The sequence below is a fragment of the Aquarana catesbeiana genome, linkage group LG12 (genome assembly GCF_042186555.1).
Source record: "Aquarana catesbeiana isolate 2022-GZ linkage group LG12, ASM4218655v1, whole genome shotgun sequence".
Taxonomy (NCBI): domain Eukaryota; kingdom Metazoa; phylum Chordata; class Amphibia; order Anura; family Ranidae; genus Aquarana; species Aquarana catesbeiana.
Window position 1 is genome coordinate 200,781,899 of NC_133335.1, and position 25,136 is coordinate 200,807,034.

The 25,136-nt window shown below is 42.6% G+C and overlaps 1 protein-coding gene across 13 annotated transcripts in view; it reads left to right on the top strand.

Moving 5' to 3' along the window:
* The window catches only part of PTPRT (protein tyrosine phosphatase receptor type T), a 645,628-nt gene that overhangs the window by 395,694 nt on the left and 224,798 nt on the right, over nt 1-25,136 (top strand). For 12 of the 13 annotated variants that reach the window (XM_073606476.1, XM_073606478.1, XM_073606484.1 and 9 more), the window contains exons 8-11: nt 17,588-17,884; nt 21,520-21,629; nt 22,378-22,579; nt 23,577-23,679. In XM_073606476.1, the coding sequence (XP_073462577.1) occupies nt 17,588-17,884; nt 21,520-21,629; nt 22,378-22,579; nt 23,577-23,679 (712 nt within the window). The remainder of the gene's footprint in view (nt 1-17,587; nt 17,885-21,519; nt 21,630-22,377; nt 22,580-23,576; nt 23,680-25,136) is intronic. The other variant, XM_073606486.1, reaches the window with a different exon arrangement.

Consider the following 25,136-nt stretch of genomic DNA (forward strand, 5'->3'; position numbering starts at 1 on the left):
TTATGGGCACTGATAGGCTGCATTGATGGGCTCCGATGAGGCTGCACTGATGGGCACTGATAAAGTTGTTGTTAATATTTATTTTTGTAACTTAATTCTGTATAAAACATTTAACAGTGTCATTTCATGAGAGAATTTACGAGAGCGTGTTTAGGGGGCGGAATTAGGAGCAGGGCAGAGTAGGGGTTGGGTGGGGCAACTAGTGGCAAGTACTGTAACTTTTAAGGCCTGGCTATTAGCTCAGGACTTGAAATTTTGACCCGTATGAGTATCATAAATACATTGTATTTAAGATATGAAGACATACAATTGTGGCAAATTTGTGAGCAACACACCAGCAATCATGGCACACTGGCAATCTGTGGCTTCACATAGGCAATTGTGGTAAAATGTGTGCAGCATGGGCAAAACACTGGTAATCTTGACAATACATGGGCAACACAAAGACCGGGGCTGTCAAACTCCATTTCATTGAGGGCCACGTTAGCATTATGGTTGCCCTCAAAGGGCCAAATCTATCTGTAGCCCCCACCATTAAAAGTTAAGAGTCCCTCAATGTCCCTTACATCACAACGCACCCCCCCCCTTACTTTGTGTTGCTGTCGGAAAGAAGCTGGGGACAGAGATAGGAAGCAGAAAGTGCAAGGGCTGGGGTCAGCTGCGGGAGTCTGCTGAGACCAGTGGAGGCAGAGATAAGGGGGTGCTGTGTCTGCACATAGAGGTGCAGGCTCTGTAGAAGGAGTTGTGTCCTCCTCTCTGCTGCCGACTGCTGAGATGGGGGTGCCAGAGAGGAGCCTCTCTACGGCTACACAGAGAATGGCAGGATCTGGCTTAGGAATTCTGTCGTCCTCTCTGCTGCTGACTGTGCTGGGACAAGGTGGGGCAGAGATGAGGGGGGTGCAGCAGCTGCAGGAGAACTGTGAGGGCCACATAAAATGGCCTAGAGGGCTGGATTCGGCCCCTGGGCCTTGTGTTTGACACATGTGACATAAATGATCCAGACAATACTTGCAATGGTAGCACACTGGCAATCTGGGCAGTATGTGGCAGTTGTAGAAATGTGTGCAACCATCATGGGCAACACACTGCCAGTCCTGACCATACATGAACAACACATGAACATTCAAGACAAAACAAACAGGGAATCATGATAATACACGGGCAACTTATCCATGAGACATTGGGGGTTATTTACTAAAGGAAACTCCACTTTTCACTGCAAGTGCACTTGAAAGTGCACGGAAAGTGCACTTGGAAGTAAAGTTACTGTAGATCCGAGGGGGGCATGCAAGGAAAATAAAAAACAGCATTTTAGCTTGCACATGATTGGATGATAAAATCAGCAGAGCTTCCACTCATTTCAGATCTACCCCTTATGCCGCGTACACACGAGCGGACTTTCCGGCATACTTGGTCCGGCGGACCAGAGTCCGCCAGACACTCCGACCGTGTGTAGGCTCCGGCGGACTTTTCCGGCGGACTTTTTCCCAAAAGCCTGCCGGACCTAGATTTGAAACATGTTTTACATCTTTCCGACGGACTCAGTTTCTGGCGGAAAGTCCGCTCGTCTGTGTGCTGGTCCAACGGACCAGATACGACGCAAGGGCAGGGTATTGCATTTCGGTGCATTTCAACATCACCCGGTGACCACGCCCCCTAAAACGTCACAGTCCCAGCATGCCCAGGGACTGTGACATCATAAGGGGGCGGGGTCTCCACCTATATAAGTCACAACGGAGCCCTCAGAGAGCAGTCCAGCCGGAGAGAGCGTCGTGTCAACATCTGGAGAAGAGGGAAGAAGACAAGAAGCCAAGAAGCCCAGAAGTCCGGAACTCCGCTGGCAAAAGAGCGGCCTGAAGACAGCGGAGGAGCCGGCCAAAGAACTGGAACACCTGGAGAAGAGGCCGGAGAGAGCGGAGAAGAACCAACGGGACGCCAGGAGAAGAGGAACCGGAGGGACCCCCGAAGCTGGAGGAAGACCCCCCCCCGAGCTGTTTAATAAATTATTTTAAAAACCTGTGTAGTGTGTTTTATTATTGACACTTTTTCCCTAGGTGAATGGGTAGGGGTAACATGTACCCCATACTCATTCACATAGGGTGGGGGCCAGGGATCTGGGGGCCCTCTTATTATAGGGGGCTCCCGGATTCCGATAAGCCCCCCGCCCGCAGACCCCGACAACCAACGGCCAGGGTTGTCGGGAAGAGGCCCTTGTCCTCATCAACATGGGGACAAGGTGCTTTGGGGTTGGGGGGCCCTGCAGGGAGCCCCCTCCCCCAAAGCACCCACCCTCCATGTTGAGGGCATGCGGCCTGGTACGGTTCAGGAGGGGGGGGTGCTCGCTCGTCCCCACCCCCTTTCCTGACCGTCCGGGCTGCGTGCTCGGATCGGGGTCTGGTATGGATTTTAGGGGAGACCCCACGTCGTTTTTTCGGCGTAGGGGCTTTCCTTTATAATCCATACTAGACCGAAGGGCCTGGTATGACCCGCGACGGGGCTCGCAAGGTGTCAATCTCGCTGATAAAAGCGGCAAGATTGACTTCCTTTTCTAGTCCCGTCGCACCTGAGTCACGTTCAAAATGAACGGACTTGTCCATGTGTGGGCAAGTCCATTCATTCTGAAAGTCCGCCGTAACTCCGGCGAAAGTCCGTCGGAAAGACGGGCGGACTTAGCCCGCCAGAAAGTCCGGTCGTGTGTGGGCAAGTCCGTCCGTTTTAAAGTCCAGCGCACCTGGCGGACAAAGTCCGTCGGAAAGTGTGCCAGACCAAGTATGCCAGAAAGTCCGATCATGTGTACGCGGCATTAGATTTAGAGAGACTGCACTTCCAAGTGCACTTTCAGTGCACTTTCAAATGCACTTGCAGTGCAAAGTGGATTTGCCTTGTGTAAATAACCCCCAATGTGGGTATCAAACAAAAAGTTGTGGTAATACATGGGCAGCAACCAGGCAGTTGTGACAATACATGGGCATAAAATGGACATGAATGATAATGCAGTAATACAGGGGCAACAAATGGGTAGTTGTGTCAATGCTAGGCCAACAAATGGGAGGCTGTAGCAATTTGTGAGCAAAAAATGGATAAGGGGGGCAATACCAAAGAAATTTAACTCAGGGTTAACAAATGGAAGCCGGTGTACCTCCTGCCTTCCTTATGTATACTAGGGACTTCAGTAGCAGGCTGTAGCCTTCCCCCTATCGCCTTTCTCCTCCACAGCCTTAGTTCTTCCCTCTGGCCACTATGTGATGGGGTAGTAATGTTGACCTACACAGGGAACTTTATAAAACATACTTAACTAAATTCCAATAAAATCACATGGTGACATTTTTAATCTGTAGCAATTATTTATCAAAAGAGGTAGATCTTGCTGGGGAAAGGTGTACAGCCATGGCCAAAAGTTTTAACAATGACCCAAATATTCATTTTCACTAAGTCTGCTGCCTCAGTTTTTATGATGGCAATTTGCATATACTACAGAATGTTATGAAGAGTGATCAGATGAATTGGAATTGATTGCAAAGTACCTCTTTACCATGAAAATTAACTTAATCCCATAAAAAAAACATTTCCACTGCATTTGTGAAGAAGGCTTTTGGGCACCCAAGAAAGTCCAGCAAGTGCCAGGACCGTCTCCTAGAGTTTATTCAGCTGTGGGATCGGGGCACCACCAGTGCAGAGCTTGCTCAGGAATGGCAGCAGGCAGGTGTGAGTACATCTGCACGCACAGTGAGGAGAAGACTTTTGGAGGTTGGCCTGGTGTTAAGAAGGGCAGCAAAGAAGCCACTTCCCTCCAGGAAAAACATCAGGGACAGACTGATATTCTGCAAACGGTACAGGGATTGGACTGCTGAGGACTGGGGTAAAGTCATTTTCTCTGATGAATCCCCTTTATGATCAAGAAAAGGTGAGCGCTACCATCAGTCCTGTGTCATGCCAACAGTAAAGAATCCTGAGACTATTCATGTGTGGGGTTGCTTCTCAGCCAAGGGAGTGGGCTCACTCACAATTTTGCCTAAGAACACAGCCATGAATCAAGAATGGTACAAAAACATCCTCCAAGAGCAACTTCCAAGAACAGTTTGGTGACGAACAATTCCTTTTCCAGCATGATGGAGCACCTTGCCATAAAGCAAAAGTAATAACTAAGTGGCTTGGGGAACAAAACATCAAAACTTTGGCTCCTTGGCAAGGAAACTCCCCAAACCTTAATCCCATTGAGAACTTGTGGACAATCCTCAGGAGGCGGGTAAAAAAAAAAAAAACCCAACAAATTCTGACAAACCCCAAGCATTGATTATGCAAGTATGGGCTGCCATCAGTCAGGATGTGGCCCAGAAGTTGATTGCCAGCATGCCAGGGCGAATTGCAGAGGTCTTGAAAAAGAAGGGACAACTCTGCAAATATTGACTCTTTTGCATAAACTTAATGTAATTGGCAATAAAAGCCTTTGACACTTAAAAATTGCTTGTAATTATACTTCAGTATACCATAGTAACATCTGACAAAAAGATCTAAAAACACTGAAGCAGCAGACTTGGTGAAAATTAATATTTGTGTCATTCTCAAAACTTTTGGCCACGGCTGTACTATTAGGTTTGTATTTGTATTTTTTTTTTTTAATAAATGCAACAGAAAATGTTCTTCTATAGACAGATATTTAGTTTAGGATTACTGTTCCTTTAACTGAAAAACCATATCAAGGTGAAGCTACAGCTCTGAAGACATCAAGGGAGGAGTTGCAGGGTCTCCAATGGGGTGAATGATCTGCAACCGATCGTTCAATGATAAGGACAAGCAAAGTGTCCTGGAGTGTTAGGTGACAGCATAAGTGGCAAGCCCTGGCAGAGATGCAAGGCACCAGGCTGTGTGAGTGACACCGGCTGTCTGACACCTCTCATGAGGCAGGAGCTGGTCCCCGCCATTGACCCCCCCCCGCTGTATGATAACAACCACAAGGCCCGTCATTCAGCTTTAACATGAGCACAGGGATGGTGACATAGAATCAGGGGAATAGAGATGATGGAGTTTTAAGTAACAAACCTGGAGAAGAAAGGAATAACAAGATGACAGAGAGGATGGGAGTCTACATGGAAGAAATAAAAGGACAATGATAAGAACAGCCGGCAGACTTTGGCTGAATAAAAAAAGTGATATTAGGTTAGGATGGGAGATTAAGCTGTAAAATGAAAAGGGAGGGAAGCTAGAATGAATTGTACAAAAAAAGAATCATAAAGAAGCTAACGGCAAAAAAAGAAAAAAATGCCATAAAGGAAAAAGTGAATATTTGCCAATGTTAAAGCTTTGTCTACGTTCACCTTATTATATTTTACTGACCTGTGCACGCACTTCTATAAAACTACCCAAATATATTGCTTTATTATGTTGGCTTCCCCTTCTGATTTTCTGTTAAAGAATCTTACAGCAATAAAGGGATGTGTCCCTCCGGAATAAAACAGCCATTCCAGAGCTGCTTTGTGAATGGGCAAAAGGGCATTTACCCTGGTGCTACTGTAAAAGTGACCATTTATTGGACTTGTTAAAGCTAAAACACACGTAAATAGCTACATACACAGTTTAAAAACCTACAGTATATGAAAGCTTTTTTATCTACCAAGGGATTAGGTTGTCTGCCCATCAAGTCCTAAAATTTACACAGCTCTACCACACAGCATAGCCTTCCCTGGCAGGGCACAAGACCAGATTTTGCTTTACATTTAAAGTAGCAGTTCAGACAAAAACGAATGCCCTGTACACACGACCGGTTTTCCCGTCGGAATAAACTCCGAAAGTTTCTCCGACGGAACTCCGACGGAATTCCGCTCAAGTGGTCTTGCTTACACACGGTAACACCAAAGTCCGACCATCCAGAACGCGGTGACGTAGAACAAGTACGACTGGACTAGAAAAAGGAAGTTCAATAGCCAGTAGCCAATAGCTTCCGTCTCGTACTTGCTTCAGAGCATGCGTCGTTTTTGGTCCGACAAAAAACAGAGAAGAGAGAGGGCGCACCGGCCTTGTGCATTAACCTTAAAAAAGTTTATTATAAAAGAACACGTAAAGACTACTACTCACAAGGGTGGATGAAAATCACGCTTGAATAATCAATGATTGGCTAGTGGTGGTCAGTCCACTGGTGGCAGTCTCCAGATCCTATGGAGCCCTCTCAGGGCTTTGAAGAAGAAGGTGCTACCTTCGAAACGCGTCAGTCAGCAGCAGTCCGCACGTCCTCTCCATAGGATCTGGAGACTGCCACCAGTGGACTGACCACCACTAGCCAATCATTGATTATTCAAGCGTGATTTTCATCCAACCTTGTGAGTAGTAGTCTTTACGTGTTCTTTTATAATAAACTTTTTTAAGGTTAATGCACAAGGCCGGTGCGCCCTCTCTCTTCTCTGTTTTTTGTCTGATTGCTAGGATATCCCTATCCTTGAGGGCAGCAAGGCTGAAAGCTACCGTCCACCCTGAACTTTGAACTGTCGGGCCTACACATTTATGCGCAAGAGTTTTTGTTTTGTCGTTTTTGGTCCGTCGGAACAGCATACAGACGAGCGGGTTTTCCGATAGGAATTGGTTATATTTAGAACATGTTCCATTTCTAGGTCCGTCAGAATTTTCGAAAAAAAAAAGTTTGATGAGGTCTACACACGATCAGAATAGACGATGAAAAGCTTCCGTCTGACTTTTTCTGTCGGACATTCCTCTCGTGTGTACGCGGCATAACTCTTATGCCCCGTACACATGATAGGATTTTCCGACAGAAAATGTTCTATCGGAGCTTGTTGTCATAAATTCCGACCGTGTGTAGGCTCCATCGGACATTTTCCATCAGAATTCCCGTCACACAAAATTTGAGAGCTGGTTTTCAAATTTTCCGACAACAAGATCCGTTGTTGTAAATTCCGATCGTGTGTACACAATTACGACGCACAAAGTTCCACGCATGCTCGGAATCAAGCAGAAGAGCCGCACTGGCTATTGAACTTAATTTTTCTCGGCTCGTCGTACGTGTTGTCGGTTTCCACGTTATTGAATTTTGGAATTTCCGACAAGATTTGTGTGACCGTGTGTATGCAAGACAAGTTTGAGCCAACATCCGTCAGGAAAAAAACATTGATTTTGTTGTGGGAATATCCTATCGTATGTACAGGGCATCAATCTACTGACAGCCACATTCTAAAACAAATCTATCTAACCTTATAAAAAGTAAAAATCGCTATACATACCTTTTCTGAAGCCGATCCGGTCCCACGCTGAGCTGTCAGCGGAGGCTTCTGTGTGTAGGTGTGTCCCCTCCTGACGGTGTTTCTTGGGCTTACCGTTTTCGCTGTTTCACCTGAGAAACAATCTGACGGTGCGGCCGGCTTGTCACAGAGGCGATCAAAGACTAGATTGTCTTTGATCGCCTCTATGGCCTTGGAGGACTGGAGCGACATCATGAAGTCATTTCCGGTCCAGGGTAAAACCAAACATTTTGATCTTTTGCTTAAAAAAAAAAAAAAAAAGTATTTTCAATCTTTTGCTTTTAAAGGTAAAGGAGAGATTTGGGATCTGTTTGACCCCAGATCTGTCCATAAAAAGGACCTGTCATCCTTATTTCTATTATATCTTCTAAAGGGATGTTTACATTCCTTGTAATAGGAGTAAAAGTGATCAGAAAAAAAAATTAAAAAATAAAGGGACAGTTAAAAAAAAATAAAAATAAAATAAATAAGACATTTTTTGGAAAGCGCCCTCATCCCTCCGTGCTTACTCACAGAAGCGAGTATTTGCACTACACATGTGAGGTATTGCTGCGAATGTTAAAGCGAGAGCAATAATTCTAATGCTAGACCTCTACTTTAAACAGGTAACCTAAAGATATTTAACCTCTTATGGACCACCCCACACACAGATATACTGCGGCAGGGCAGTCTTCCTGCGCAAAATCACGTACCTGTATGTGATTTCATGCACTGGGTCTGGGGCATGCTCGCGCACCGCAGGCGACCCGCTCCCGCTGTGATTGGACACAGCAGGAGCCATTCAGTGGGTCTGACGGATGCAATGTCTGCCGGGACCCGCCTAGAGAGGGAGAACAATAATCTGCCAAACAAGGCAGATCACTGTTCTGTCAGAGAGGAAGATGGAGATCTTGTGTTTCTTCTAAGCAGGAACACAGATCTTTGTCTACCCCCAGGCAAAGCACCTCCCCCACAGTTGGCAAGCACTCCCTAGGAACCCATTTAACCCTTTGATCTCCCCTGATGTTAACCCCTTCCCAGCCAGTGTCATTAGTACAGTGACAGTTTATATTTTTTAGCACTGATCAATGTCTTGGTGTCACTGGTCCCCAAAAAGTGTCAGATAGTATCCGATTTGTCCTCTGTAATGCTGCAGTCCCGCTAAAAATCACTGATCGTCGACATTGCTAGTAAAAATAAATAAATAAATAAATAAATAAAAATTCCATAAATATATCTCATAGTTTGTAGCCGCTATAACTTTTGCGCAAACCAATCAATATACGTTTATTTGGATTTTTTTTACCAAAACTATGTAGCAGAATACATATTGGCCTACATTGATGAAGAAATTATATTTTATAAAAGATTTTTATTGGATATGTTTTATAGCAGAAAGTACAAAATATTGTTTTGTTTTCAAAACTGTCTGTCTTTTTTTGTTTATAGCACAAAAAATAAAAACCACAGAGGTGATCAAATACCACCAAAAAGAAAGCTCTATTTGTGGGGAAAAAAGGACATCAATTTTATTTGGGTACAATGTCGCACGACCGCGAAATTGTCAGTTAAAGTAACGCAGAGTTATTCACCAATATTTATAATAATAAGCACATGAGAAATTACACTTGAACATATGTGGGAAATAGCAAACAAATGAAATTGACAACCACAAGGGTAATAGGAAGAGCTTTCAATTTAAAAAAGAATCCCCCTTTTTTTTCCTCACGAGTTGATAATTATCATTTCAGCCCCGGAAGAATTTGCCCCCTTAATGACCAGGCCATTTTTTGCGATACTGCCTGCATCGCTTTAACTGACAATTGTGCGGTTGCGCGATGATGTACCCAAACAAACTTGACGTCTTTTTTTTTCTCCCACAAATAGAGCCTTCTTTTGGTGGTATTTGATCACCTCTGTGGTTTTTATTTTTTGAGCTATAAACAAAAAAGAGCGACAATTTTGAAAAAAAACCCAAAACAATATTTTTTACTTTTTGTTATAATAAATATCCCCAAATGAAAAAAAAAAAAAATTTCTTCCTCAGTTTAGGCCTATATATATTTTTCTACAAATTTTTGGTAAAAAAAAAATCGCAATAAGCGTATATTGATTGGTTTGCGCAAAAGTTATAGCGTTTACAAACTATGAGAAAGATTTATGGCATTTTTACTTATTTTTTATTAGTAATGGCGGTGATCTGCGATTTTTAGCGGTACTGCAACATTGCGGCTGATAGATCGGACGCTGTTGACACATTTTTGGGACCATTGACACTTATACAGAGATCGGTGCTATAAAAATGCACTGATTACTGTGTAAATGTCACTGGCAGGGAAGGGGTTAACACTAGGAGGCATTCAAGGGGTTAAATGTGTTCCCTCGTTAGTGTTTTTAACTGTATGGGGATGTGGCTGACAGGGGGAGGAGACATATCATCATTCCTACTTAGTAGGAACACACAATCTGTCTTCTCTCCCCTGACAGAACAGGGATTTGTGCGTTTACACACACACATTGCGGCTCTCGTGCCCGCAATCGCGCCCATGTGTTTCTCTTTCTCTCTCTCCTCCTTATTTTTCCGAAACAGGGGGGGGTTTAGGCCCTTTCTGCCCTTCTTTTGGGGGGGGGGGGGACTTCCTTCTCTGTTATTTCCTCTCTCCATCCCCTTTTTAGTTTATTTTTTTAGAAAACAGCACAAGTAATAAGTATGAATATGAGTATAGGGGAATAGGGTTATGATTTAATATGTGCAAGATTAATTTTCATCTAAATTCATCTAAATGCGTTTCTTAGGTAAATACTTTTAGAGAGCCCAACTCACAAATGAAAGGGATGTTTTTTTTTTTGTTTTTTTTAGCAATATAGTATATATTGGGGATTTTTTTAAGTTTTATAGTTTAAACATACTGGGTAAAGAATGCAAGCTATAGTCAGTGAGGTCTAGAGTTGGGATTAAGTTCTTTCTACTCCCTTCTATAGATGTATGGACTTGCAAAGTATCGAGGAGAGTAGAAAAGTATAGGGTGGGGAGGGAGGTTTGGTGGTTTTGGTATTAAAGGCTCAGAAATTGTGTGGTTTTGTTGCCCTGTTAGTACGCTTTGGAAGATCCATACGATCTAGATCATTATGTTTTCTCCATTGTTTTCATTTGGCATCTATATATGATGTTACATGTTATAACTGTTATGATAATAACCGCGTACACACGATTGGACTTTCCGACAACAAAACCGTGGATTTTTTTCTGAAGGATGTTGGCTCAAACTTGTCTTGCATACACACGGTCACACAAATGTTGGTCCAAAATTCCGAACGTGAGAATGCGGTGACGTACAAGACGTACGACGAGCCGATAAAAGGAAGTTCAATAGCCAGTGCGGCTCCTTCTGCTTCATTCCGAGCAATGCGTGAGCTTTTGTGCGACGGACTTGTGTACGCACGATCGGACTTTCCGACAAAGTAAAGTTGGCGGAAAATTTGAGAACCTGCTCTCAAACATTTGTGGCAGGAAATTCCGACAGCAAATGTTCGATGGAGCATACACACGGTCGGACTTTCCGACAACAAGCTCACATCGAACACTTCCCGTCAGAAAGTCCGACCATGTGTACGCATTATTCTATATTATCATGGAATGTTGGTCGACTAAATTCAAAGTTTAAACGAGTATTAATGTTCCAGTATGTAAAAAAGTACAACCCACAGTTGATTTTTCTTCAGGAGACACATTTAGTAGGAGGAAAAGTAATGACATTAACCACTTCAGCCCCGGAAGAATTTACCCCCTTCCTGACCAGAGCACTTTTTGCGATTCGGCACTGCGTCGTTTTAACTGACAATTGCGCGGTCGTGCAACGTGGCTCCCAAACAAAATTGGCATCCTTTTTTCCCCACAAATAGAGCGACAATTTTGAAAAAAACGCATTATTTTTTACATTTTGCTATAATAAATAAATATCCCCCAAAAATATATAAAAAAACATTTTTTTCCCTCAGTTTAGGCCGATACGTATTCTTCTACATATTTTTGGTAAAAAAAAATCGCAATAAGCGTTTATTGATTGGTTTGCGCAAAAGTTATAGCGTTTACAAAATAGGGGATATTTTTATGGCATTTTTATTAATAATTTTTTTTTTTTACTAGTAATGGCGGCAATCAGCAATTTTTATCATAACTGCGACATTATGGTGGACACATCCGACATTTTTGACACATTTTTGGGACCATTGTCATTTATACAGCAATCAGTGCTATACAAATGCATTGATTCCTGTGTAAATGACACTGGCAGTGAAGGGGTTAACCACTAGGTGGCAGTGTAGGAGTTAAGTGTGTCCTGGGGAGTGTTTCTAACTGTGGGGGGGAGGGGCTGTGTGTGGCATGTCACTGATCTCTGCTCCCGATCACAGGGAGCAGAGATCAGTGACACTGTCACTAGGCAGAACGGGGAGATGCTTGTTTACATTAGCATCTCCCCGTTCTTCCTCTCCGTGAGACGATCGCAGGTATCCCCGTGGACATCGAGTCCGCGGGACCCGCAACCTGACTCATGGAGCTTTCCGCAGGCGCACGCACGCCCACAGGCCGCCTCTTAAAGGGCAACGTACAAGTACGAGATTCTGCCTGTACGTGCCATTCTGGCGCAGTATATCTGCATGAGGCGGTCGGCAAGCGGTTAAAAAACCTTGGATCTATAAGGCATATCATGCCACATACTCCTACGCGAGAGGGGTGTCAGTTTTAATAAATAAATCCTTTCCTGGTGTAATTGAGAAGGTATATACGGCATACACGGTATATATGTTATCATAGTATATACGCAACAAAGGTACGTCATAACAGCAATTTATATTCCACCAACCTTTTCCCTCGAAATATTAAATATAATATTAGAGAAAAACGTCCAACATTATCCAGCAAAATTACTGTTTATTGGTGATTTCAATTCTATTCTATCTCCAAATCTAGATACCAAGATCTCCCAAGCAGTATTCAGCACAGCGTAATATAATTGGGCACAGGTGACACAAGTAATAGAAATCTGGAGATGGAAAAATCTGGGAAAAAAGAGTATATTCTTGCTATTCATCTCCCTATAAAACATCATCTCGAATAGATTTAGCCTTTGCAGATCCGGCATTGCTGGCGGACATTGTGGAAGCTACATATTTGCCAAGTGGTCTTTCAGATCACTCCCCTTTACTCTTATCAATACGCCTGCTCTGAAAAATGCATCATTATGGAGATTGGCCCCTCAGTTGGTACTTTATCCGGAAATAGCAGAGAAAATGCCATTAATATTAGCTGAATACTGGGAAAATAATGTTGACTCATCCTCTTCAGACATGGTATGGGAAGCTTTTAAAGCATATATGCAGGGGCAATATATTTCAGCTATTGCGGCGGTTAAAAAGAAACAGAAGGTCACGATACAGGTATTACAAAGACAGATACAACTACAGAAGGAAAAGTATACTCTGGATCCCAATACAACGAACTTTGATACAGTGATGGCTGCTCAAAGGGCCCTGCATGTACATTTGGTAGAAATAACTAGGCTAGAATTGTATAAAAATAGACAAAACATTTTTGAACAAGGGGATAGAAGTGGGAGATTCTGGGCAATATTGGCACGACAGGACATTCAGCTACACTCATATCTGAAATTAGGACTCCAGAAGGAGTAACAGTATCTATTCCAGAAGACATTCTGGAGGCTTTTTGGAGGTACTATAGCTCCCTGTATGCTTCCTCTCTCCCCTCCGACCTCTACCCAAGGGAGATGTCCAACCTTTTAGATCGGATAGCCCTAGGGTGGCTGTCGGATAGGGAGAGAGAGGCTTTGGTTAGACCCTTTACAAAGGAGGTGATCCAGAAGATTATACATACCTTTCTGGAAGGGAAAGGCACCAGGCCACCATGGAATTCCTATCAAAAGAAACAGAAGGTCACCATACAGGTATTACAAAGACAGATACAACTACAGAAGGAAAAGTATACTCTGGATCCCAATACAACAAACTTTGATACAATGATGGCTGCTCAAAGGGCCCTGCGTCTGCATTTGGTAGACATAACTAGGCTAGAATAACATTTTTGAACAAGGGGATAGAAGTGGGAGATTCTTGGCAATATTGGCACGACAGGAACATTCAGCTACACTCATATCTGAAATTAGGACCCCAGAAGGAGTAACAGTATCTAATCCAGAAGACATTCTGGAGGCTTTTTGGAGGTACTATAGCTCCCTGTATGCTTCCTCTCTCCCCTCCGACCTCTACCCAAGGGAGATGTCCGACCTTTTAGATCGGATAGCCCTAGGGTGGCTGTCGGATAGGGAGAGAGAGGCTTTGGTTAGACCCTTTACAAAGGAGGTGATCCAGAAGATTATACATACCTTTCTGAAAGGGAAAGGCACCAGTCCACCATGGAATTCCTATTAAATTCTATATAAAGTATGGAGACCTTTTAGCCCCAAAATTTGCAGAAGTGTTTACTAATGGGTTACTGAAAGGGGCTGTTCCAGAGTCAATGAGACTGGCCCATATAGCTCTTATACATAAAGAAATGAAAAATCCAAAATTATGTGCTTTATACAGGCCAATAGCATTATTGAATATAGATTTGAAAATATTGACTAAAATACTGACATTGAGAATACAACCATTGTTAACAACTATCGTTGACTTGGACCAGACAGGATTTATGCCCCATAAAACGACAGACATTAATCTACGTAGAAAAATGAGAGAAGCTGCGCTAAAAAGTCCCAATTATTGCAGGAAAATTCTTCATTAAAACGGCATGTTATTGATCAATATTAAGGATGAAATAAATCCTCTTCCCAATGGCACCACAGTGACTTCAATCAGAAGGAGCCCCGCCACCTTAATTAAAACCTGCTTACCGCAAAAAAGGCATGTGGCTATAGCCCAGCCAAGGCCTTTAGCTTGCACAGGCGATCAATGGCCGAATAACCCAGTAGCACAGTATGGATGGCTGTAGATCTCCCAAGCCCTGGCACCGTCTATGAAGTCCATGGCCGTTAAACCCAGCAATTGTCCCAGAAAAAAAAGACTGACCATAGCGTAATACAGTCTAATCAATTTAATGTGTAAAAAAGTATTGCACTTACATTTGGTACGTTAAAAAGTTGGCATCTAAAAACAATCGGCTGGCAAACAACAGAAGCCAGTCCTCCTAGTACACGATGTGGTGACGTCAGCACGTACCCTCCTCCAGACACGTTTCGTCATACGTAACGTTGTCAATGGGGAACAGGCAGCGTGATGACTCACCACCTTATATAGGAAACCAAACCTTGTTCTAAGGCCCCTTTCACACTGGGGCGGTGGGGGCGTCGGCGGTACAACAGCGCTATTTTTAGCGCTGCTGTACCGTCGTTCTTGCAGTGGTATTCGGCCGCTAGCGGTTCGGTTTTAACCCCCGCTGGCGGCCGAAAAAGGGTTAAATCCGCTCGTACAGCGCGGCTATAGCCGCGGTATTACCGCGGTATAGCCGCGCTGTCCCATTGATTTCAATGGGCAGGAGCGGTGAAGGAGCGGTAAATACACCGCTCCTTCACCGCTCCAAAAAAGCAGTTTGCAGGACTTTTTTCACCGCCCTGCCTGCGCACCGCTTCAGTGTGAAAGCCCTCGGGCTTTCACACTGAACAAACAGCGGAGGCTGTTTAGGGGCGGTTTTCAGGTGGTATTTTTAGCACAATACCACCTGAAAACCGCTCCAGTGTGAAAGGGGTCTTAGTCACAAGTGTTTGGCTATAAGCGCCATATTGAATATGGGCAAATCTTCCCTATCGCCATGGACAAAGAAAACAGCACATTAAACCGCTTAATAATGATTAATGGACAAAATATACGTTTTTTAAAAGCCATAGGTTAACCCTTACAGCCCCACCTAAAAATATATAGACATTGATTATGATTATATAACACTAAATAAGCGCCAACCCATAACGTGTTATTCATAGCCAATCATATTCATAGTCAATCAATGGTAACAACTATAAAGGCATGGAGAGCAAGGTTAGTGTGGGGAAAACACTCCAAGGTGATCTTATCTCCAAATACTCCGCTGTGGAGGAATCCTCGGCTGCCTCATTTAAATTCCATCCAAGATCCAGGAGCCTGGACTAGATTTAAGGTTAAAAAACTATCTCAGGCAGTACAGGGAGAAATGGTGATACCCTTTGCAGGAATGATAGAATACTGGAACATTCCCGGAAGCTACTTTTTTAGATATATGCAACTTGCACATGCTCTCTCTGCCCAGTTTCCTCAAGGTTTTCTGCAACTAGAGGAATCTGGGCTGGAGAAGATAACTAGAAGGAAAATGGAAGAGAAACCTATTTCATTACTACACACCCACTTGGTAGGAGTATCACTGACAGATATGAGTAAACTTCGATCATGTTGGATAAGAGATGTTCCGGAACTGGAGGAGGAGAATTGGGAGGCGATATGGGGATTCCCCTCACAGATATTGGTCTCTCTTCGAGATAAACTTATACAATTTAAGATAACACACAGAACGTACTATACACCATATACATTACATAGAATAAAGCCCATTGAACTCTCAGAATTGTTGGAGATGTGGGAATATTCCAGGAGATTGTATCCATATATTCTGGTCCTGCCATAATATCGTTACATTTTGCACAATGTTTTAGAACAGGATGTTGGGAGTGGAATCTTTTTCTTGGGTTTGATGGGGAATAATACTGCTGTTACTATAGCAAAGAGAACACAAATAAGAATATTGTTTTTCTATGCAGAGAAACAGAGGCTCCCTCAATAGCTTTTTGGAAGCATTTAATAAACGATAACCTGCCTTTGTATAGTGAAACATACTGCAATAGAGGACATCAAGAAAAATATGAAAGGGTTTGGTCAAGCTGGATAGAAGAGCTTACAACGGCCTCTGAAGATTAAACAACTGGAATAGGAAAAGATATAGAAATGTAAAAAGAAAGTGACAAAACCACACCATGACACGAGGTTAAGGGGGAAGAATGTGTTTTTTTCCTTTATCTTTTTCCAGTTTTTATTGTGATATGTAAGTATTGTAAATAAGAGTTATGTGGAAGCTCCTGCGAGAGTGGAATATAGATGAAATGAAAAGTATATGTTGTAATATATAATTTTGAAAAATAATAAAGAGAGTTATAAAAAAAAGTAACGCAGTGCCGTATCGCAAAAAATGGCTTGGTCATAAAGGGAGGTAAACCATCCGGGGCTGGGTAAAGCGTTGCCTTTGGAGATAATTAAGTACCGTAGTTTGATGCCATTCCACGAGCATGCACAATTTTAAAGCATGACGGGTTAGGTATCTATTTACTTGGCATAAGATCATCTTTCATATTATACAAAAAAAGTGGAATATATTGTGTTTTTTTTTTAAATTCATTAACAAATTTCATTTGAAAAACCGCTGCGCAAATACCGTGTGATATAAAAAATTGCAAGGATCCCCATTTTATTCCCTAGGGCAGGGATATGCAATTAGCGGACCTCTAGCTGTTGCAAAACTACAAGTCCCATCATGCCTCTGCCTCTGGGTGTCATGCTTGTGGCTGTCAGAGTCTTGCTATGCCTCATGGGACTTGAAGTTCTGCAACAGCTGGAGGTCTGCTAATTGCATATCCCTGCCCTAGGGCAATGGTTCTCATCTCCTGTTCTCTGGACCCACCAATAGGCCAGGTTTGCAAGATAACTGAAATACATCACAGGTGATATCATTTGCTGCTCAGTGATTGCAGTATTTTAGTCTGCATCTCCCCAAGGTAATACTTGAATTCTGGCCTGTTAGTGGGCCCTGAGGACTGGAGTTGAGAACCACTGCCCTAGGGTCTCTGCTAAAAAAAAATATATACATATATATATATGTATATATATGGCCTATTGGTGGGTCCAGAGAACAGGAGATGAGAACCATTGCCCTAGGGCAGGGATATGCAATTAGCGGACCTCCAGCTGTTGCAGAACTTCAAGTCCCATGAGGCATAGCAAGACTCTGACAGCCACAAGCATGACACCCAGAGGCAGAGGCATGATGGGACTTGTAGTTTTGCAACAGCTAGAGGTCCGCTAATTGCATATCCCTGCCCTAGGGAATAAAATGGGGATCCTTGCAATTTTTTATATCACACGGTATTTGCGCAGCGGTTTTTCAAATGAAATTTGTTAATGAATTTAAAAAAAAAACACAATATATATATATAATGTTTATGTTATAAGTATTTTTTTAGCAAAAAATATTGATTTAAACTTGTACACAAAAAGTGCCAGAAAAGACTTGAGGGGTGTTTAAAAATATATAATTCATTCACTTTTTGCAGATCCAGTACATGGTCCTCAGAATGTGGAACTGGTGGATATCCGTGCTCGACAGCTGACACTGCAGTGGGAACCATTTGGCTATACAATCACTCGGTGTCACAGCTACAACCTAACACTACACTACAGTTACCAGCTAGGAGAAGAACGAGTGGAAGCCGAAGAGCTGATTCTGACTTCTAGCCACTACACCTTGCGTGGCCTGAGACCGCACACTGCTGTATACCTCAGACTGGCTCTCTGCAATCCGGAGGGGAGGAAAGAGAGTGGAGAGATAGTGGTGCACACAGAGGAAGATGGTATGGTCTTTAGATCCTAAAACTGACATACCAAGATCTGTTGGGATGGGGTTGTCACCTGTGGTAAAGAACGTCCATGTGTAACTCATGTTAAAAATGTAAAAGTTTCAAATGACAGGGTCACGGTAAAACAATGTTGTCATCATTGATATACGTAAACTGTATATAATAATGGGAATGCAAGTTTTAGGCAGCCTTGATTATTTTTCAGAGTGTAGCATTTAGGGTACATTCACACTGGGGTGGCGGGTCCGTTAGCAGTAGTTTTAGTGGCTCTTTACCGTTATTTTAGCTGCGCTTATTGGACGCTAGTGGGGTGCTTTTAACCCCTGCTGGCGGCCGATGAAGGTGTTAATAGTGTCTGTGTCTCTTTTCAGGTGCTTCAGAATTCCAATGGGCATGGGCGTGGGCGGCGTGGGAGCGGTGTATACACCGCTCCCACACCACCCCAAAGATGCTGCTTGCAGGACATTTTTTCCCATCCTGCAAGCGCACCACCCCATTGTGAAAGCATTCACACAGGGGAGACATGAGAGGCAGTTTTCAGACACTATTTTTAGCGCTAAAATGCCTGAAAACTGCCTCAGTGTGAAAGTAGCCTTACTAAATCACAGAAACAGAAGTCCAACAGAGTATATGCAAAATAATTCAATGATCAGAAGCCCTATAAGTCCCTCCAGAATGCTAAATTCTTCCTTTCATGATTTTAACTGGTTAAAACTTCACTGATGTACACATCCTCATTGTCTAAAGTGTAGATAAAGCTGATTGGTTGATTAGACAAATACTTTTGTACTTACTGTTCACTAATAATACTCCTTGCCCTATGACAGCTGCACCTATTTCCCATATTATTTAAGACAGTTGTAATTTTGTACTACCCTTGTTCTTGTGTAAAGCAAACTTCCCTTTGCAATACCCAAGCCCATTCCTGCATCTATTTACCATATTATTTAAAGTGGAACTTTAGTCAGAAAATGAAGTCCTGTTAGATCACTTCAGGCTGGCCCCTTTTGCAGGTATAGCTATGTACAACATTAAAAATAAATGCCTATACTGTGTAAAATCCAGTAGTACAATGTCTCACCCTGCTCTGCACATGCTCAGTTGCTGTCAGGGGCTCTGGGCTTCACCAAAATGGCAGCCACCAGCAAGAAGAAACAGGAGCAATGCTGAGGGCAATTTACAGCACACACTAATTTTGGTAGCATAATTATTAATGTGGAATGTATGTTCCCTGCTAAAGAACATTATTTTTATCAAGTTGTTATGGGTAAATAAAGATCCACTTTAAGGCAACCGTATGAGTCTAATGCCCTGTACACACGGTCGGACATTGATCGGACATTCCGACAACAAAATACATGGATTTTTTCCGACGGATGTCTCAAACTTGTTTTGCATACACACGGTCGCACAAAGTTGTCTGAAAATCCGATCGTTCTGAACGCGGTGACGTAAAACACGTACGTCGGGACTATAAACGGGGCAGTAGCCAATAGCTTTCGTCTCTTAAAGTGGAGTTCCACCCACTTTTACAACTCTTCAGCATCCCTCACTAAACTGCACTGTAAACGAATTGGATATTTTTTTATTTTTTTTCTCAGCACTTACTGTATATCTGCTGTATTCATTTTTCACTTCCTCCTTCCTGGCCGCGGCCCATCGCATCATTTCCTGTTTGCAATGCCTTCTGGGAAGGGGCGGCAACTTCCTCTGAAACTGCCGTTGCTATGGAAACCTGACCTGAATCCTATTACACTGCTTGTGCTGCACTGAGCATGTGCGAGATCTGCAAGGATGAGATCTAGGAAGAAATGCAGTCTGGCTTCAGATGCCCAGACTTAAGATGGCCACGGCCTGCTGTAAGTTTATAAAATAACAAACTACTCCTATAAACTAACAAAACATACCTTAGTTTACAGACTAACTTTACTAGAATACATTAAGCTTGTGTATTATAGGGGTATTTTTATTTAAAAAGTATAATTTCGTCCGGAACACCACTTTAATTTCTTCTGAGCATGCGTGGCACTTTGTGCGTCGGAATTGTCCACACATGGTCGGAATTTACGCGAACGGATTTTGTTGCCGGAAAATTTTATAGCCGGCTCTCAAACTTTGTGTGTCGGAAATTCCAATGGAAAAAGTCCGATGAAGCCCACACATGGTCAGAATTTCCGACAACAAGCTCCGAACGCACATATGCCGTCGGAAAGTCCGACCGTGTGTACAGGGCATAACAATTCTAATCTATCAGTCCTAAAGAAATTTCCTTGTAATTCGTATATGCAAGTCCAGTTGTTACCAAATTGCTGTCTGTCTGTGCATGTATATCTACATACATATTATATATATATATATATATATATATATATATATATATATATATATACACACACATATATATATATATATGTATATATGTGTGTGTATGTATATATATATATATATATATATATATATATATATACAGTATATATAATAAAGCATTCATATGTTTAATATGTATCTGCAAATATAGGAGAAGGTTTAGAACCCCTATTGAGTTTTTATTGCTATCTGTGGTACTGTTGGGCAAATTCACTTTCATTTTCATGCTTTAACTTTCAATTTTCCTGGAAGATGCGTAGAGGGGAAATCTCTCACTAGAGACACTGATCCCAGTGTCAACTGTCAATGGAGGGGCTTTGCCTCCATTTGGGGAGATTTCCCCACACTTCCTGTTGTTTGCCACCAGGACATAAAATGGCAACTGTTCTGATCAATTTATAACTAGCACAGGAGTAGAACAGTACAATAAACAATACAACAACAAAAACGCAATTGATTAAGCTAGTCACCACAGAAACACTAATCAAACTGTTTTTGTTCCATACAACTGAAACTACAAATTAATTCACAATGCCATTTCAAGGTATCGGTGGTCCCTTACTCAAATATACCTAAGCCCCCCAATCTGGGACACCTATATAGTAACGATTATATTGAGAGCAAGCTTACCATTGGAGAGTTTTCCTTCTTCCCTAAAGTTGCAAGGACACTCTAGAAGCCCAGAACCACTTAAGGCAGCTGAAGAACCCATCTGTGCATACAGTATATTGCATATGGTATTGGTTACAAAGACACATAATACATTTTCCAGCAGAGGCACAGGAAGCATTTAAAAACTGGTTTCCAACCCTTTCCAATTCCATCCAAGCTATGAAAAAGGTTTAAAGTGGGGTTCTAATTTAATTGTGTTGAGTTATGAATATCAGAACAAAGAAAACTGTGACAGAAGTGCAGCTGTTGCCATTGGCCACCAGTTTTTCAGATATACACAGATTCTGGTTGGTAAGGGTAACTGCTCAACATTTGCACCCATGTCCATAAACCTGCTTTAATGCATCTGCACAAAATAAATAAAGCCTTATTCAATGAGGCAGTGTAAAGAGCAGTAACCCGTAGCAGTTGATCAAAAGTTATCCTTTTATGTCATCCAAAAATTGGAATCCATCAATTGGAAATCTAAGTGGTTGCTCTGGGTTTCTTCACATTGCACATAATCACCGCCAATTGCACTGCCTTATTAAATAAGCCTGATAGACCTATACCATGTTGGTGATTATTAACTCAAACTCTCTGCCCCTTAGTGCCTGGCCCAATCCCTCTGGAGTCCATACAGGGAGGACCTTTTGAGGAGAAGATTTATCTTCAGTGGAAAGCTCCAAATGAGACAAATGGAGTTATATCGCTGTATGAGGTATCAGGCAACAACAATCCAGTACATAACCCATCAATCATTGCCAATTTCCCCATAAATGTATACGTTTGTGCAGTTTTGGTCATCCGATATTTAAACTGTTTGTTCAACTTTACAGAAAACCCTTCCCAGACACCCTTCCCACCCCCCTGGCCTGTACTTAGCTCCGGGGTTCCCAAGCAGACATTACCCCTGCAGCCACTCCAATGGTCCAAGGATTTGAAATCCCCACTCTTCTGCCTCTTATTAGAATCCATCTGGTCTGTCCGGGAAGTTCTTAGGGAGAAGAGCAGGAATTTCAAATTCTTAAACCTCTGAACTGGCTATGGGGATACTGACAGCTTAGCAACCCTGGAGGTAAGTATAGCATGGATTTGGGGGGGAGGGGGTGGAGTGTGGCAATGGTGTCTGGTGTTAGTTCACCTTTACATTTTTTCTGTAAAGGCGAACTAAGCCTTTAATAAACAACAATCCGACAAGAGACGCAGCTGGGTCCATAGTTGCCAATGTTCCTACAAAAGTTGAGGGGGCACTTTACTGTAACTGGAAGAAATGTCAGTGGGTTCCATATGTGCATGCCTTGGCAACTTGTGTGCTCCCTATGTTGGTCTGGACATTCTGTAGGACATGGGGGATGCAGGATAATTTGCCAAACTGGGCGATTGCCCTGTAGTACAGGGGACTCTTGGCAACTGTGGCTGGGTCACACACCTAACGTTACCAATCAACCTCTGTGTCTCTCCCTCAGATCTCTTACAAGGCAGTGGGCTCTCTAGACCCCAGTGCAGATCTGTCAAATCAGAAGGGCCGGATCTTCAAACTGCGCAATGAAACCCACCATCTGTTTGTAGGCCTATATCCCGGATCTACCTACTCTTTCACTATCAGAGCTAGCACCAGCAAAGGATTTGGACCACCTGTCACCACTCGCATTGCCACAAAAATAGCAGGTGACTATTGATTTTAGTAACTACTAGTTGTAGCTTGAGATGAAAAGCTGCTGGAGGGTTTACCTCATCTTGTTCTCAGGGATCACTAACAATGTATTATACTTGTTCAGAAACAAAGCAGTGCAGAGTGAAGTGATGATGTGCAAAGTGCAATGCCCCACCGCAACCAGATTTCACTTTACTAAAGTAAAAGATAAATTGCTTTAGTGTTACAGTACATTAAGTTGCTCTCTGCCTTTTTTAATAAGTCTGGATGTGTTCTACATTTGTAAGCTTAGTGAAGGTGTACTTCCTGAAGCCTGTGTAGCTTTCTCTCTTCATATTTCAGGTTTTCTGTATGGTGTTTTCTGTATGTGGCAAAGAGACAAAATTTGGTGTGTATTGGCATTCTCCTGGCTTACAAATTAATGTTTATAGATTACTAAATTAGTGTCCTAGGATTGGTGTCCTACAGCAACACCTGGACAAAAAAATCCATAAGAAAACAAAAAAAAGGCCAGTTTTGGACTCTAAACCAAACCTGCTACAGTGTAGCTTTAGTTTAGAGTCCAAAACAAATTAACTTTTTATTCTTTATTTTCTTATGGATTATATGCTAGGGGCTCCTAAACCATTTTTGATATATATATGAGGTCCCACTCTTGATGGAGCCAAGGGATTTTGAGGACCCGGAGTGAATTTTGTGAGCTTTAAACAAAAATTCCTGAACAAAATCTTGTATGCTTCTGAAGGTTTCTTTTTCAATAATAACGAAATTGTATCTCAGTAAGTCTATATAAGTGCCTTAACTATGTCTGTGTTAAGTGATCTGTAAAACAGTCATTGTTAGTGGTCCCAGTCATTGTCTATGAGAACCTGTTTTAAGGAAAATCAATCTACCTCTATGTCATTTATATTTTGGACTATTTCTGCATTTGTTGAGACTTTTCTCATTTCCCTAGCCTACCGTTATTTTATTTATTTTATAAAAAAACAAACTTTCTGTCTTATTCCACAGCTCCTTCTTTGACTGACTCGGAAGCCGAGCTTCCTTTGAATGAAACTGAAACTACAATAACTGTTTGGTTGAAACCGGCACAGTCTCGGGGGGCTCCTGTAAGGTAAAAATTCAGACTCCCTCACTCTACCTTTCTATTGAGTGCCCCAGGAGAAGGAAAACTAGGAAATAAACCTTACACAAATCTAGAGTGGAGCCCCTAAAATGATCTAGTACTTAATTCTGCATGTTGGCTAGGTGCAGTGTGGTGTGGTAGGAAGTAAAATCAGTATAACAGCACAAACAGGCCCAGAGGGAAGCTCACCTGTCCGATGCTACTTACAACTTGGCAACGGATAGACAGCGGACATAAGAATCAGGGATGCCAACAGCATCTGCCACGAGGGGCGGAGTGTGGTCGGAGTGTGGTCTGGCTGTTCAAACCCTTCCTGAAGAGGTAGACGTAGACCCTGCTCTCTCTCTACTCCACCGGAACCTTTCCCTATCGCTTCTACTGTCCCTGACAGACTGGGAACCTGTCCCTAACCTGTCCACTCGCAAAAAACACGCCAAGCCTGGGAGACGGGATGTTAAATAGACTCTGCCTGACCCAAGATGGCCATCAAATTCACATGGGGTTCCAGCATCAAATCGGATAGCTGCCCTGCCATAGAAGTAGCATATTTCTTCCAACGTCCTCCCCCATCTGCATTGTCTCTGTGGTCGAGCACCACCTGCAGTGGAGAATATAGACTGCACCTGCCTGCATGCACTTTTCCCTCAAGGCTAGATTTCCATTTCTGGAAGCAAAGGCTCATAGTCTTTAGTGTCCAGTTAGGATCACCTCCTTTACACACTTCATGTTCTTGTTTAATTGGTCCTAACCTAAAGTTGCCAGCTTTTCGGCGTAAAAGCTTTATGGTTGCTTTTTAGTGCTAAGCCGTAACCTGGCTTGGCATACTTTGACAATTTGTACTGATATTAATGATATAAGGGATTAATTATTGAGCACCAGGGCATTCCCATATATCAGTAGTCCATGCATACTAGGTTCCTTGCAGTCTGGACAGGGACCTTACAGCAACCCAGATTATGTCAGTCACCATCTGAAAGTACTGCATAGGACTGGTTGTAAAGAGATTATTTACTGGCAGAAGACATGTATTATGCTGGCCAGACATTGATTAAATATGTGCCATGCATGGCCCTGTTGGTATCACCCAGCTCAATAAACTTCAATCTGAAAATTGAAGGAGAAGGGCAGAAATTTCTCAAAAAAACAGTGACTGCAGCCAATCAGATGCAGTAACTGTTCCCACGGCCACCATAATGCAGTAAATGTAAGAGGAGATACCTCCATCCTGAGTGTTTATCATGCATGGGGAAATCCATTAATTTCTCTGGTTCAGCCTGTGGAGCTAACAAGAGTAATTTTATTATGTAAGGATTTTCACCATTCTGCAAAGCCGTGGTGCTAACCAGCAGTGCAAGTAGGAGATCACAGCACACAGATGCTTTACAAACATACTACATACATCTCACAGTGACTTAGAAACAATAGAGACATCGCTTACTTTCAGA